Source organism: Cnephaeus nilssonii (assembly GCF_951640355.1).
Source record: "Cnephaeus nilssonii genome assembly, chromosome: 10".
Lineage (NCBI taxonomy): Eukaryota > Metazoa > Chordata > Mammalia > Chiroptera > Vespertilionidae > Cnephaeus > Cnephaeus nilssonii.
Window position 1 is genome coordinate 46,149,234 of NC_137081.1, and position 17,174 is coordinate 46,166,407.

At 35.7% G+C, this 17,174-nt stretch overlaps 1 protein-coding gene across 1 annotated transcript in view; it reads left to right on the forward strand.

The window, feature by feature from the left end:
- Positions 1-17,174, forward strand: part of TLK1 (tousled like kinase 1) — a 152,576-nt gene that overhangs the window by 79,697 nt on the left and 55,705 nt on the right. The window contains exons 4-8 of the mRNA XM_079782054.1: positions 5,980-6,055; positions 8,726-8,772; positions 10,796-10,891; positions 12,881-12,970; positions 13,961-14,053. Coding sequence (XP_079638180.1) covers positions 5,980-6,055; positions 8,726-8,772; positions 10,796-10,891; positions 12,881-12,970; positions 13,961-14,053 — 402 coding nt within the window. The remainder of the gene's footprint in view (positions 1-5,979; positions 6,056-8,725; positions 8,773-10,795; positions 10,892-12,880; positions 12,971-13,960; positions 14,054-17,174) is intronic.

Below are 17,174 nucleotides of genomic sequence, written 5' to 3' on the forward strand. Positions count from 1 at the left end.
TGCCTCCTGCGCACCCCCGACTGGGGATCGAGACCACAACCCCAGGCATGTACCCTGACTGGGAATTGAATCGTGACCTCTTGGTTCATTAGGTCAACCCTCAACCACTGAGCCATGCCGGCTGGGCAAGTTAGGTAGTTTTTAAAACTTGAGGGTAAGATTTTTTTTTTAAATATATAGACTACACACTCTGTTCCAGATGCTGTACTAGGTATGTTTGTGGTAAGTTTCTCATTTTGTACGCACAATGCTCTTGTGGCCTGTATTATCAACATTTAAAATTGATGAGAAAATCAAGTCTGGAGTTAAATGACATGCTGACAGTTATGGTAAAAAAGGGACCCAGAGTTTGATTTTTTAGTCTATGTTTCTTTAAAGGCCCATGGTAGTTAGGAAGTTCTGGTCCATATGAGCTGACAGAACAATCCTAAAATACTCTATGAGGTGAGAGTGAAGTTAAAGGTCAATATCAGGTAGTCATACTAAGACCTGGGTGAAAAGATTAAGGTTCATGGAAAGGGACAAAATGCTGTCTTTGTAAAGGAAACATTTACTTTATAAGCTAATTTAGGTATATCTAGGTTTCCCTTTTTCATCTTTTACTTTGTCCAACTTTTCAGTTTTTTATTACCTATTTCCAGCTTCTTAACCCACATTAGTCTTAAAATTAATTTTCTTCCCCTTCTGTCTCAAAATTTTCTCTGGTTTAAAGGAGGTAAACCTGTTGCCCTTTTTTCCTTACAGTAATCATTATGCATTTGGGTATTTTTATGTTTTCATTTTATTTTTTATCAAAATGACATTTCCCCCAAGGGACTGTCCTACTTCTCTATTCCAGAAAATTTTAAATTTAGGGAAACTTAGCCTTGGAGAACGTTTTTACCAAGAAATCTCTTTTTATTATTTATTTTTAAATTAATATGCAATATTATATTAATTTCAGGTGTGCAACATAGTGATCAGACATTTGTTTGACTTAAAAAGTGATCTCTACAAGTTTATTAACAATCTGTCACTATACATAATTACTACGATATTATTGACTATATTCCCTGTGCTCTACATTGTACTCCTATGACTTAAAATATATGGAATGCTTCACAAATTTGCATGTCATCCTTGTACAGGGGCCATGTCATGCTAATCTCTATATCGTTCCAGTTTTAGCATGTGTGCTGTCAAAGTGAGCACTCTATGTGTCTTTTAAAAATATGCTTTAAATATCTTGAAGTATATATTCAGTGAAGTATTTAAAAATTTGGTGATACTTTTATTCTGAGGAAAATAGAACATTGGTTATTGTTTAAATTTGAGCTTTTTATTTTACTTTATAAATCTTTATTGTTGAAAGTATTACATATGTCCCCTTTTTTCTCCTATTGACCCCTTACAGTCTGCCCACACCCCAGGCCTCCACCACCCTATTGTCTGTGTCCATGGGCTGTACATATATGCATACAGGTTCTTTGGTTGATCTCTGCCCACCCACCCCACCCCCACCTTCCCTCCTATATTTGACAATCTCAGGATCTGTTTTGTTCAACAGTTTATTTTGTTCTTTAGATTACCTATATGAGTGATATCATGTGCTACTTGTCTTTCTCTGGTTGGCTTATTTTGTTTAGCATAATACTCTCCAGGTCCCTTCATACTGTCTCAAAGGGTAAGAGATCCTTCTTTACTGCTGCATAGTATTCCATGGTATAAATGTGCCCCAGCTTTTTTATCCATTCATATACTGATGGGCACTTGGGCTGTTTCCAAATCTTAGCTATTGTAAATTGTGCTGCTATGAACAAAGGGGTGCATACATTCTTTCTGATTGGTGTTTCTGGTTTCTTAGGATATATTCCTAGAAGTGGGATCACTGGGTCAAATGGCAGTTCCATATTTAATTTTTTGAGGAAACTCCATACTGTTTTCCATAATGACTGCACCAGTCTGCATTCATACCAGCAGTGTACTAGGGTTCCCTTTTCTCTACATCCTTGCCAGCACTTGTCATTTGTTGATTTGTTGATGATAACTATTCTGATAGGTGTGAGGTGATACCTCATTGTCGTAATTTGTATCTCTCTGATGATCAGTGACTTTGAGCATTTTTTTATATGTCTCTTGGCCATCTGTATGTCCACTCTGGAGAAGTATCTATTTAGGTTTTTTGCCCATTTTTTAAATTGGGTTGTTTATCTTCCTTTTGTTAACTTGTATGAGTTCTTTATATATTTTGGATATTAACCCTTTATCAGATGTATCATTGGCAAGTATGTTCTTCCATGCAGTGGCCTTTCTTGTTGTTTTGTTGATGGTTTCTTTTGCTGTGCAGAAGCTTTTAATTTTGATGTAGTCCCATTTGTTTATTTTCTCCTTAGTTTCCCTTGCCCTAGGAGATGTATCTGTAAACGTATTGCTATGAGAGATGTCTGAGATTTTGCTGCCTGTGGTTTCTTCTAGGATTTTTATGGTTTCATAACTTAGATTTAAGTCTTTTTATCCATTTTGAGTTTATTCTTGTGTATGGTATAAGTTACTAGTAGTGGTCTAGTTTCATTGTTTTGCATGTGTCCAATTTTCCCAATACCATTTATGGAAGAGACTGTCTTTACTCCATTGTATGCTCTTGCCTCCTTTGGTAAATATTATTTGAGCATAATGGCTTGGGTTGATTTCTGGGGTATTTGTTCTGTTCCATTGATCTATATATCTGTTCTTGTGCCAGTACCAGGCTGTTTTGATTATAGTGGCTTTGTAGTATAACTTGATATCTGGTATTGTGATCCTTCCAACTTTGTTCTTCTTTCTCAAGATTGCTGCCTGCAGCTATTTGGGGTCTTTTTTCGTTCCATATAGATTTTTGGAGTATTTGTTCTGGATCTGTGACATATGCCATTGGTATTTTAATAGGGATTGCATTGAATCTATTGATTGTGTGCATTCTCCCTCTAAGAGGGTGCCTGTATATCCAGCTGTCTCTCCCTGGCAGACAGCAACCCTGTTGCTTTTCACAACCAGATGTTATGTGGACACCTTTCTCAGTATTGGCGCTCTAGGCTGGGAAGCCCAGCTTGGGGTTTAGACCCTAGAGTTCACAGTGGGAACCCCCACAGCTGAGATATCTCTCTGGAACTTCGGAACTTCAGCTGCTGTCTGCGGGAGTCCTGCCAGCCCTTTCCCGCCTCCGCTCTTCCTACCAGTCTCTATGCATCTCCACATTCCGCACTTCTTTATCTGGGTTCTCTCCAGCTAGTCTTCAGTTGGTTATTAAGGGTGGTTTTTCTGTATTTTAGTTGTAATTCCAGTTTGGTCCTGGGAGCATGTCAGTGTAGCATCCTCTCTGCCACCATTTTAGAATCTCCTTATTTTTTACTCTTTTTTTTTTTTTTTTAATCCTCATCTAAGGATTTTTTCCCATCGATTTCTAGAGAGAGAGTAGAAGGGAGGGAATAGGGAGAGAGAAACATCGATGTGAGGGAGACACATTGATTGGTTGCCTCCTGCACATGCCCCTACCAGGGCTGGGGAACCTGCAACTGAGGTCCGTGCCCTTGACTGGGAATCAAGTCCGAGACCCTTCGGTTCATGGGCCAACACTCCAACCACTGAACACACCGGCCAGGGCAAGTTTGAGGGGTTTTTTAAATTTTGACAGTGAAACTAAACTAAGAACTATTTACCCTAAATTTCTGGTACATCAGTCTACCTCCTGAGTAGATTGCCAATTATGATGGATTTCTTTAAGTTCTCTCATTTGTGATTTTAAAACATATGCAGATTACTGACATAATGAATTTTACTTATGAACTTAATAAAATTTTGAAATATTTTTGCATAGTTGATTCATTCAGTTCTTTTTTTAAAAAATATATTTTATTGATTTTTTACAGAGAGGAAGGGAGAGGGATAGAGAGTTAGAAACATCGATGAGAGAGAGACATGGATCAGCTGCCTCCTACACACCCCCTACTGGGGGATGTGCCCGCAACCAAGGTACATGCCCCTGACCGGAATCGAACCTGGGACCTTTCAGTCCGCAGGCTGACGCTCTATCCACTGAGCCAAACCGGTTTCGGCATCATTCAGTTCTTGATGTAGGGCATATAGCATGTCACACAGAGAAAATAATGCATTTAGACCTTGGAAATATACAGAATTGGATTTGAATCCTGGTTACCTTGAGTAAGTTATTTAATATTCATGCATTTATCAAGTAATAATTATGTGCCAGACACGTGGGTGGGAGCAGTGACATGGGGAGAGGGTATGACTCCTATCTTTAAAGAATTCAAAGACTTGTACCATTGACTTCAGCCTCTCTGAATCTGTTGTCTTGTTGACAAAATGGAGGTGAGAGAACTTATAATTCCCCCAAATAATACTTAGAGGACCCATAGATGCTCAATATGAGCTAGATTATGTATTGTCATTGATACTATGTAATCATAGAACTACTCAGAAACATCAGATAAAGATTAAGCCCCTTCCTTGTTTGGGAACTGCATTGCCTTTAGAGATTTATTTGTCTTGATGTTTCATTCATTCAAATATTCTTTGTTCTGGAACTAGACATATTTGCCAAGCTTCTAGAATTTGAGGGCCCTGTGCCATTGCCTTGTGCCTTTGCTCTTGGTTTTCCTTTTATCTAAGCACAACAGTCTGTCAGACTCCACAAAAATTACTTGTTATTTTAGCCTGATGAAAATACTTGCTATCAGTTAAAAGAACAAATCTGTAATTTGAAAACAAGCCATCATGTAGGGCAAGGGTCTGCTTACTTTTTCTGTAAAGGGCCAGCTATTTTAGGCTTTGTGGGCCATATGGTCTAGGTTGGAACTGCTCAACTCTGATGTTGTAATATAAAAGCAATCATAGAAAATACATAAATGAATGAGTGTGACTGTGTTCCAATAAAACTTTATTTATGGATACTGAAATTTAAATTTCTTACAATTTTCATATCAAAATATTCTTGTTTTTGTTTTTAAAATTTTCAGTCATATAAGAATGTAAAAGCTATGCTTAAATTATAGACTCTATAAAAAAAACAGGTATCCAGCCAGATTTGGCCAGTGTGCTATAGTTTGCTGACCCTTGATCTAGAGCATAATGTATGATTTTATTTATATACATATATATATTTACTTATTTCAGAGAGGAAAGGAAAGGGAGAGAGAGAGATAGAGATAGAAACATCAGTAATGAGAGAGAATCATTGATTGGCTGCCTCCTGCATACCTCACACTGGGGATTGAGCCCACAACCCGGGCACATGCTTCGACTGGGAATGGAACTGTGACTTCCTGGTTCATAGGTCAACGCTCAACATTGATCCATTACCGGCCAAGCATAATGTGCGAATTTACTATAATTTGTTATTGGATAATAATTGTTAGGCACTTAGGTGAATGGTTCTTTTAGTAGGATAGTTAAAATCAAAGTTTGGGTTTTGCATTTTTTTTTTCTTATTCAAGCTTACTTTTATGTACAAACTATGTATGAATTGGAAAAACATAGGTTTTGTTGTTTGTTTTGCCCTCACCAGTTAAGAATTTAAAGGGCATTTTTTAAAGGTTAATTACGCTTAGATTTTTCATTTACCTCAAGTCAAATTCTGTAAATGTGAATTTCAAGTAATGTCTACAAGGTGTTCTATGCTAGTATACTTTGAATTTTAAAAATGTACAAAGTAGGAAATTTTGTTTGTTGGTTTTTAAAAATAAATTATATATATGTGCACATTTACATTGTGTGAGCACTATTGAGCAAAACAAAAAATAAGCCTAGGCAAAAGTAGGTTTATAGTTATGAGTATTCAAGAATATATGCTTGTGTTATTTATTAATTATTGTATTTTCCATATGAACACTGTAAACCTACTTTTGCCCCACCCGGTATTTTACTTTAAAAATGATTTTTATACTGACTATAATAATTTTGTATGTTAAAACTGTGATTTAAAACTGTAAACTTTGCTTTCTGTAGACACCAGAGAAGAAACAATCGGAATCATCCAGAGGAAGAAAGAGAAAAGCAGAAAATCAGAATGAAAGTAGTCAGGGTAAGTGAAGTAAAATCTTCCTTCAGAGCTAAATAGGCATTTACAGTTATTCTGATTTTTAATCAGTTAATAATGTAATTGTAAAATAAGTAATTTCATGTTTTTGTGACTTTTTATGACTGTTATGTAAGTTCTGCATTTACTAATAGTTTAGGAATGTACTTTATTTACTTTGCATAAGAAATAATAATATGAAATTGGAATCTTTTTGTACCATAGTGTGTGGTTACTGTTTAGGCTTTTTAACATTTCTCCCTTTTTTGGCTCACTTACCTACTTCAGTTGATTGACACCGCTTGCTCTGGAAACCTAAAAGGCCTTGGGCCAAAGAAGATCTGCTAATACTAAGTGTTAAGCACCTGGCAAGCACTACCTTAGCACCTTTCATTTTTCTCTTTTTTATATGATTTATGGTATTGAATAAGAACTTGAGATCTCACTTTAAAACAAGTATCCACACTTACTCATTCCTTTTATTTTTTAAAAAAGACTATATAAAAATAATTGAGAAACTTATTAAAGCATCATCTTCTTTTTTTCAGATCTGTTCTTTATCCTTTTTGCATGCCTACCTTTTGTGATATGAGCTAAGAAAATTGTTTTCGTTAGACTTCAAAATTTTTATAATGGATAACAAAATAGTATTATCATTTAATTTGGCCCTCTATATTAAATATAATAAAGTGGGCTCTTAAAACCTATATAATAGTGATTTTATACATATATTACATGATTATTCTTTAAGGTCTAGAGCCATAATCTTGTGACTTATAGATGGCACTGGCACCAAGGTATGTGTTTGTAGCAGTTGTCTTTCCAGAAGGAAGGAGTTAAGTCATTGCAGCACCTTTCTCTAGGTTTGTGGTATTTTGTATGTCAGTCTGTCCTGAGCTCCTTTTTGTCTTAATGTAGTTCCCCAAGTTTTGGTTAATGTGCTTGGAGCTTTATATATAGTGTAAAGATAAATTAATTATGATAGTTTCAACTTCAGATTTAAAAACGCAGTTAAAAGCAGGTCTCAAAATAGGGAAGGACTTCTGGGTTGGTTAATTCAACATATGTCTTTAAGAACCCACTTTTTTTCTTTGTGGTCTGCCATATGCAGATTGTCTGATTTTCTTTTGGTTTTAGGCTGGTTACCACTTTTAATTGGATTTGCTCATGTCAGTTTCCCCACTCATACTTGCTTTAAGAAAGGGGCTGGATTGAGGGGCTTCTGTATGAATATTTGCATCAGAGAGGTTCCAAAGAGGAGAATAGAGCAAGGAATTGAAACTTATTTGGAGAAATAATGACAGAAAACTTTCCTAACCTGGTGAAGGAAATAGATGCGCAAGTCCAGGAAACGCAGACTCCCCAAACAAGATGAACCCAAAGAGGCCCACACTAAGACAAAAAGAAAGAAAAGGGCTGGCCTTACTGTGGGGTTTCTTCTCTTCCTTTGAAGTGAACTTCTTTAATTCTAAAGCAAACCTCTCCTGCCTTCCTATAGACAAGAATTGGGACATGTGTCCGTTCCAACACCACTCATGTCCAGCAAAGGTATTATTGCCCTGAAAAAAAAATCAGACCCATCTCTAAAATTGAAAATGAGTTAAAGTTCCCATCAGAAATACAGGCTTTATGGAAAAGGGATGATAGCTGAACAAAATTAGATTTCTTACCAGAAGGAGAACTAGGAATTGAGGCGGGATTAGTTACCTGTGCTATGTACTAGTAGGAGAAGGAATGTTAACAGAACAAAATTTGAGTTCAGTGAGCAAATAGCTGGTGGGTAGGTAACCCAAAAGTCTCAGTGTTCATTTAAAAATAGTACTTCTTCAGAATCCAGGAGAGCTGTTGGAGGGACATTCCTTTGGTATAAAACCTTTATAGTTTTCTCTGACCTTTAAATTAACCTGTACAAAATTATTGTTCACAAATTTCTAGGTAACATTTATAGTCCTGAGTTCTTATTTAGTTTAAAAAAATATTGCCCTACCTTGTTCCAAGTACGAATTTAAGGTTGTTGAACTTTAAATGTATCATTTATTCACCTCAGTAATGCCTGGCACATAATAACCACTCAAGAAATATTTGTTGAATAAAATAGATGAATATAAGTTACTGTTGAATTGACAAAGCTATATGTTTGTGTTATTTAAAACTTTTGACTCTGTGGTATCATTATTTTTTGTTTGTAACTTGAAGAAGTCATGTATTCTATATAGTTTCAATGAAGGTTGGTTGACTCCCATTCAAAAAAGTTTCTATAAACACCATATTTCTTAAGAACTTCCAAATTCAGTTTTTATAAAACTGAGTCCATTTTAGAGCAAAACTTTTAATTAAAGAATTGTGATCTATAATTATTTGGATCACTGTATCAATATGTGGTCATATAAGGTACAATATTTAAAATATACTTTATTAAAAAACAGCCTATAAATTTGGAAATACTTTTTAGAGAATTAAAACATTTTTAGAAATAGCATTCATATTAAAGCATGTTATTGCCAGTTTGTTATGGTTTGTGTTAACCAAAGGTTTTTTTAATTATTTATAGGTTTGTCAATATACAGCTGCCTCTTAGTTTAAAAAAAATCGATTTGCTTTAATGAAATTAGGAGACTTTAAGTAATATTAATGACTGACTTTAAATCTATAAAATTTTTTACTTTTATATTTTAGGAAAAAGTATTGGGGGACGTGGCCACAAAATTAGCGACTATTTTGAAGTAAGTTCATTGAGGAACATCTCTGGTGGGGTTTTTTTGTTTGTTTTTTTAAATATATATTTTTTATTGTTGATAGTATTACAGATGTCTCCCATTTTCTCCCCCTTCACTCCCTTCCTCCCAGCCCCTACTCACCTCCCCCCCCCCCCCCCCATGTCTTCATCCCCTTTTCGCCTGTGTCCATGTACTATGCATATAAGTATAAAAATTCTTTGGTTCATCTCTTCTAGTTCTTCATATAAGTCTGGTATGGGATAAGATAATTTCTTTGAAGCACAAGGCCAACTTTTGATTATCTATTTGATTAGAGCAAAGCTTCAGTCTATGTGATGTCCTGTCTTTCTAGGAACATTAAAATTTACTTCTGTATTGGGATGGCACATCATAATTTTCAAAGTACTTTCTCACATGTTTGCTTATAACAACTTGAGAGATCTGCAAAATAGGTATTTACAGATGAGGAAACTGAGGACCAGAAATGTAAAGTAGCCTACCTAATGACAAATTCTAAATGGAAGAGCATTTAGAACTTAAAGTCTAACATCCTCCAGTTCAGAATTCTTTCTGTTGTCAATACAGGATTTACTACACCACAGCACCATTTGAGCCCTATGGATGGAGATTAAATAATGTCAGTCTAAGAGTCCCTGAAAATAATAAACAGTGGTAAATTTAGTTTCTTAGTCAGTCCTGCAGTATATCCTTGCTTCTACACAGAAACACCTTTGGCTACCAGTTTCACATTATAAAACAATATGATTATTAAAACAACAAACATCTATTCAGCTGAAAAATATATTTACTTGAGAATGAGAACAGAATTTGCTAGTTAGGGAAAGTGCAGCATTAAAAACATTTTTATTCTATCTTCCATTGTTTTTTGGGTTTACAGAATCTAAGGTAAAACTGTAATTGATCACGAGATACCTAATGCTCTTTAGTCTCTCACTGTTAATATCATTAAGAATCTTTGCCAAAGGTGGGATCAATTCAAATAAAATTTCAAGTCTCTTGAATGCCTACTATGTGCTGGGTATTATAGATTGAAATAGGATACACAAAGTCCCTAGGTTGCAGGAAGTTGTTTGATGAACACACTAGGAAGTCCCCATCTCTCCTGCTCATGCTAAATACCCTGAGAGGAAGCCAATAACAACAAATTTTCTCCTCAAATGAGAAAGAAAGGCAGCTTCCCTTCCTGTGTAGCTAAGTCATGCACTGTAAGAAAGGATCTATTTTTGTTAGATTTTGTGCTGTTAAAAGGAAGGGACTTGGTCTGTAGAATACTTTTATATAGTGCTACGCACATTCAGATATTTAACATCTTGAGAATGATGATTCTGTTTTAAGATGGTTATGTTCACTAACATCTACATGTGAACATGTTAACGTTTTTGGGATTAGGAATTATACTGTTTTCAACAAACGTAATGTTATAACATTGTGTCAATGCTATCGCTGCAACTTAAAGTTATGGTTGAGTTTTAGACTTTAGTTTTGTGCTAAAATTTGAAGGAAAATAGGATATGTTTATTATGTTGGGGGAATTTGTCTTTGAGTCTGCCACAACAACAAGTTATATACAGTCAGAATGTTCAAGAAATAAGGGTCTGTACAAGACATAGTCTTGTCATGTTCTTATGATCAGTATTCTCTCTTTAGTCCAGGGGTCCTCAAACTTTTTAAACAGGGGGCCAGTTCACTGTCCCTCAGACCGTTGGAGGGCGGACTATAGTTTAAAAAAAACTATGAACAAATTCCTATGCACACTGCACATATCTTATTTTGAAGTAAAAAAACAAAACGGCAAAAACACCCGCATGTGGCCCGTGGGCCATAGTTTGAGGACGCCTGCTTTAGTCTTTTAGGACTTAGCTGTGAATAATATTAGTTTTGCTTTTTCTTGACCTATTTAAATGACTGTTTGATGTAAATAACATAGATATATTTAAATTCTTAACGCTATGTCCAAAATAACATTTATCTAAACCTGTTTTAATAGTGATGTTTCCTTTTTGCTCAGTACCAAGGTGGGAATGGCTCAAGTCCAGTAAGAGGCATACCTCCTGCAATCCGTTCTCCTCAGAATTCACACTCACATTCCACTCCTTCCTCATCTGTAAGTGTTTACTTGCATAGTCTTATGTCTGGGAAGTTATGTATACTGAGTAACTGTTATAATTTACTAGTGGCCCAGTGCATGGATTCGTGCACATTGAAAGGAAATTAACCCAAGAACCACTGCTGCCAAGTCACCGCAGCTTGGCAGTAAACTAGATTTGGGGCCAACAGTGTCCCAGCAACAAACCCCCCGGCCGAAGGTGGAATCGTATGGCCCCATGAGGAATCGGGCTCCCTCCTCTCTGGTTCCGGGATGCGTCACCGAGAACTGGTGGTGCCAAGTCACTGCAGCTTGGCAGTAAACCAGATTTGGGGCCAACAAAGCCTCAGCAACAACATAACCCACGGCCGAAGGTGGAATCCCTGGCTCTGCGAGGAATCGGGCTCCCTTCTCTCTGGTTCCAGGGTGCGTCACCCGAGAACCGCCTCTGCCAACTCACCGCAGCTCAGCAGCTCCTGTGTTGAGCATCTGCTGCTTGGTGGTCCGTGTGCATCATATGTACCAGATGGTCAGCCGGTCGCTTAGCCTTTTATATATATATAAATTGTCTTTCTTGAAAACTTCTCTATATATTATTTATCTTTTTAAAATCATTCTGTGAGGTGAATTGAGTCCTTTTTAGTAATCTGGTGTTATTAGAACTTTACTTCTGAAAGTGAGATTCTTAAGTTACAGTTTTTCTGAACTAAATATATCCAAGAAGTAATGTTTCTATAAAAGAAGGCTGTTGAGTCTGTGAGACTAATATGAATACTCTTATAAAATCAGTCCATATCAAGTAACTCATTTCTAACTTTTAACTTTCTTATGAATTACATTTCTCAACAATGATCGCATAATTCCTTTGGGAGTATCTTTAAGAAAAAGATAGGTAGCCATCAGCCTTGGATTATTTAGTTCAGTATAGGACCCGAGTTCAGTATTGGATCTGAAAATTAATAACTTTTTGTTTTTTTCCTAACATTTTAAAACCTAGTTCTTTTATCTACATTGTTTTATACATCAGATTTCATTTTTTCTTTACTTTCATTATGTGAAAGTTCAGTGGCTAACCAGAAAAACTATATTGGCTTTCAGTGATTTAAAGATGAATTAAAGATTTTTGAAAATCAGAGTATCTCTTATTTAAGTACCTTGATTGTACTTGCAGTGTGCCCTACTGGTCCTTGTCTGTAGACATATATTGAGTTGTTCCTTAATCATTTTGTACCTTGGGGCACATAATATTGCCATATACAAAGTAAAGCATAATACTCAACAATAACTAAGAGTTGTGTTCTGTTAGTATTGATACAGGGATGTAATCTTCCAATGAATGTGTTTTAAAACTAGTGACTAGATAAGCCACGAAACTCATCAGTAAATTGATCTTATACTATATTTTGGCATGCATTATTGTCCCTAATACTAAGAGTTCTGTATTAAGATCTTTTTCAGTTTTACTTTTAAAACACAATAATGTTTTTAACATTTTTGTTTTAACATGATGCCTTATTTTATTTAACTGACTAAAAGCATTACAATTTCCTTTCTGACACAAGAATGTAAACTTGAGGGCAGGGAATATATAAGTTATCTTTCACTGGGCCTTATGTGAGGGAGGTACTCAATAAATGCTTATTGACTAAAGGGTGATTAAAAGTTTCAAAGTGAGTTATTTTTTAATTAAATTTATTATCCTAACAAAAACTTAAGAAATGTTGCCCTGTCTGGGTGGCTCAGTTGGTTGGAGCATCGTCCCATACACCAAAAGGTTGCAGGTTCGATTCCTGGTCAGGGAACATACCTTAGTAGTGGATTCCATCCCCAGTCAACTGATCGATGTTTCTCTCTCTTCTTTCCTCATTCCCCCTCTCTCTCTCAAATCAATAAGCATGTCTCAGGTGAGGATTAAAAAAAGGGGAGGGGAGAAATGTTAAGTAGTTGTTGCTAAACAGAAGCCTATTTTTTTCTTGCTAATGTAAAATTTTAATTTTTTTTTTAAAGGTTCGACCTAATAGCCCTTCTCCTATTGCAGTAGCTTTTGGGGACCACCCTATTGTACAACCAAAGCAGTTATCCTTTAAAATTACTCAGGTAAATAGTTATTGAGATTTATTGGTATGATTTCTAAGAAACAAGTGACCAGTTTTGTACAAACAACTCATATGTCTTCTCTTTGTTTTGGACATAGTCATAAAGTAAAATTATGCATCAAGAAAGCTTATTACTAAACAAAAAGATAATTTATAAGGGATAAGAAATTGAAATAACCAATTTACTATCATTTTGTGTTTTATTATTTTATAAATATATAGATGTTTTAAACAAATTAAATAAACAGAACCACCATGATATGTCAATTCTGTTTACTGATTCTATTTAACTTAACATATAGGTTATCAGTGTCTTCATGAAGCTGTTATATTTATTATAAATGGACATCTAAGCCATTCATTTTGGGTGTCTATTTATATTCATGTATGCTGCACACTTAGAAAAATCATTTGAAAATTGAATTAATCGGATACCTTTTACACTTATTTAGTTTTATTTTGGGTACTAAGTTTTTCATTTCAACTTTTTACATATGGCAGTTTCTGGATGACACTGTCTCAGACCAAGGGTTGGGAGAGTTGAGCTTGACCTCCCCAGTTGCCCGATTTATTGCCATGAGACTTTTTCTGTTAGGTGATGGCTAAACTGTTGTACATGCATCAGAACTTTTGGGTTCTCTCTAGGCTAGGATAATAAGTACATTGCTTTCAGTCAGTGAACAGCTCATGAAACTTTTTGCCATGTTCAAAATTCAGAGTTGATAGCATAAAGCAATGGTTATATTGAATTTTAATGATGAACATATCAATATTCTAAACTTTCAAATAATTAATCTTTAGATGTTTCTTTGTAAGTTTGTAACCCTTGTACTTCTGACTAAAACTTAAAACTGCACTCAAGACTTTTTGCAATACCCTTTACATACACACATAAAATCAAATCTTTGCTTTTTAGAATCAGTAAAATCTAATGTTTACATGCAATGATATATATATAATGGAGATAATAAAATAGCTTTCTTTCATTTAGACTGATCTCACAATGCTGAAATTAGCAGCATTAGAAAGTAATAAAAACCAGGACCTGGAAAAGAAGGAAGGTCGTATAGATGACTTGCTCAGGGTAAGTAGTAAGTTATGGATGGGGATGGGGTGGGGGAGAGGCTGATAGGCAATAGTAAAACTGTTGAGAAAATACTTAGTATTATCAAAAAAATTCTATAGCTGGGGAGGTGGGGGAGAAGCCTTTTCTGGTTGTATAAGTACTTGATTGAAAATGTAAACTTTAAGGTGAAAATTATTTTATTCGTTCTTTAAAATGTGAATTGAGAAACAGTTGAAGAAATAGAAGGAAGTTAATAAAGTTTATTTAATCAACTACCATAAGACAGAGATACCCATTTCATGTTAGTTTTAAAGTTAATTGATTTTGTTATAATCCAACATTAGCTATTATACATGATGAAGTAATTGCTACCATCCTGCAAGATTTTTAATGGAAACTTTATAGAAACACACATCAAAAAGTGTGCTATAATGTGAGTGAAGTATAAAGCAGTGGTCTCGCCCATTGCTGCTCAGTAAAATCACTGAATGATGGAAAGGAAGGTGCTAGGCACTTTATAAAAGTACTAATGCCAGAGCTCTACCCTGAGGGGTTCTGATTAAATTAATGTGATGTAGGGTTTGTGCATTGGTAGTTAAAAGGTCCTCCGGATGAGTCTGATTTAAGCCAGCTTTGAGAACCACTGGTGTAGAAACTCAATAAAATCAATATCCATGATTCTACCATAGTGATCAATACCTTTGAATGATCTGTGCCTTTCCTAATCCTGCCACATTCACTGTCACATCCGTTTATCATCAACCACTATTCTGAGTTTTGTATTTATTATGCCTTTTGTGGTTTTATTACATATTAAAGGCCCAGTGCACGACATTTGTGCACTCGGTGGGGTGGGGAGTGTCCCTCAGCCCAGACTGCGCCCTCTCACAGTCCGGGAGCCCTGTGATTGATCACCCAGCAGAGGGAGACATTGCCCACCCAGCCAGGGCTCTGCGATGGATTGCCCCCGTAGAGAGAAGCCCTGCCCACCCACCACAGCGCCCACCCCCCCTGCTGTAGCCCGCCGGTAGGTGGCCTGGGCCTCCCTCTTTGGTGCAATCATGGGGCGATGGCGGGACCCCAACCAATCGCATCGCACCCACCTTGGCTGGCCTGGCGCCAGTGGGTATCATAGTGTGGTCGTCCGGACAGTCATTCCACTGTTTGGCCATTCGGTCTATTTGCATATTATGCTTTTATTATTATAGATTTTTAGACATTCTTAACAACATTATTTCAGTTTGTTTTTGAACTTTATATAAGCAAAATTGCACTGTATGTACCCTTTTATCCTGCTTGTTTTCACTAAACAGTATAGTATGTGTGATTGTCATATAGTTTATTCATTTTACTACTATATAGTGAGGCATTATATTAATACTAAAGACCCGGTGTATGAAAATCATGCATGGGTAGGGTTTCTAGGCCTGGCTGGTGATCAGCCCAATCTGTGGGGCGACCAGCGAGGCGATTGGGGAATCCCCCACTGGCACCCGCCTTGGCTGGCCTGGGGCCTGAGTTGAGCATCTGCCCTCTGGTGGTCAGTGCGCATCATAGCGACCAGTCGTTCTGCCATTCAGTCGATTTGCATAGTAGGCTTTTATTATATAGGATATCATAATTTATTTTTTCTGCTCTTGGTGGACATTTAGTTTCTACTTTTTGCTAATATGAACTACTCAGAACATTCTTGTACATGTCTTCTAGGGCAAATATGGGATGATTTCTCTATGGTATATGTTAAGTACTGGGCATGCACGTCTTCAACTTTGCTTTATAATGTCAAGTTTTTCTTAAGTGGTTGGATCCCACTAGTGGTGGGCAAAAAATAATCTCATTGCTCATTATCCTTGCCAAATCTTGCTATAATCAGATTTAATTTTTTAAAATTGTTGACCAATTTGATGAATATAATAAGGCATCTTTAATTATATGTATCCCCTATCTATTTTTTGAGCATCTTTAAAAATATTTATTAACCATTTGAGTTTCTTCTGGGAAATAACTGATCATGGTTTTGGCTCATTATCTTATTAGGTAGTCTTTTGTTTTTGTTTTTAAATGATGTCGTTTTTTTGTTCTGACACTCAATATACAGGATGGGACAAAAGTTTATTAATTATTGTTATTTTCATAGAACAACTGTAAACCTACTTTTGCCCACCCCTATATATTGATTTTCTCCAAATGTGTGAGTTGTTTGTTCATTTCTTCATGCTATGTTCTGATGATTAGATGCATTTAAACTTTTTGTCTGATTAAGTATGTGTTTTTAATAGATTGTGTTTTATTTGTTCTAAATTATTAGAAAAGGTATATCAAAAGATTCTTTTCCTTAAGGTTATAAAGATGTTCTATATTTTATTTTAAAAGTTTTATAGCCTGGTTTTTTAATATAAATTGTTAATCTCATTGGAATTCATTTTTGGGTATGGTGTGAAGAAGGTTTCATTTTAATTTCTTTCTATATAGATAACCAGTTGTCCAACCCATTTAATTAAAAGTTCCCTCTTTACCATCAGCTCAATTATATAATCTAGTTTCCATATATAGGTGAACCTATTTCTGTGTTCTCTGCTATGTTCTGTGTTCTTTTTTTGTGTTCCTATGCTGGTTTCACATCTTTTTTGTTGTCTTTGGCTTTTAGTGACAGAGAACATAAACAATATATTAAATGAGATACAATGTTACTTTTTTGAGAGAAGAACAAAAGTGGACAGCCTGGTTGTGATGGCTCCATGGTGACATAGGGGATTTTGACCCCTTCAGTTTTTTTGCTGTTTTATCCTTACTGTATGCATTCTATCTTTAGGGTCATATGGAGGTACAAAATATTTATTCGGAGTCACAGTTATGATATATGTGTTCCTGAGCAGATAATAGGAAGAGAAAGGGAATAACAGAAAGAAAAAAAAAAGCAACAATTCTGTGTACAGTCTTCTTGGATATTCCATTCCTTAGCTGCAAGGAAACTAGGAAATGTATCTTTCAGCTAGGCACATATCAATCCAGAATAAAATATGGTTTGTCATTATTAAGGAAGGAGAAAATACATTTGGGCTATCATAATTACCATAGCTTTCTTAATATGTAGTTGAACAAATATCCTCTTCTTTTTGGCTATATTTGGCCCTTTGCA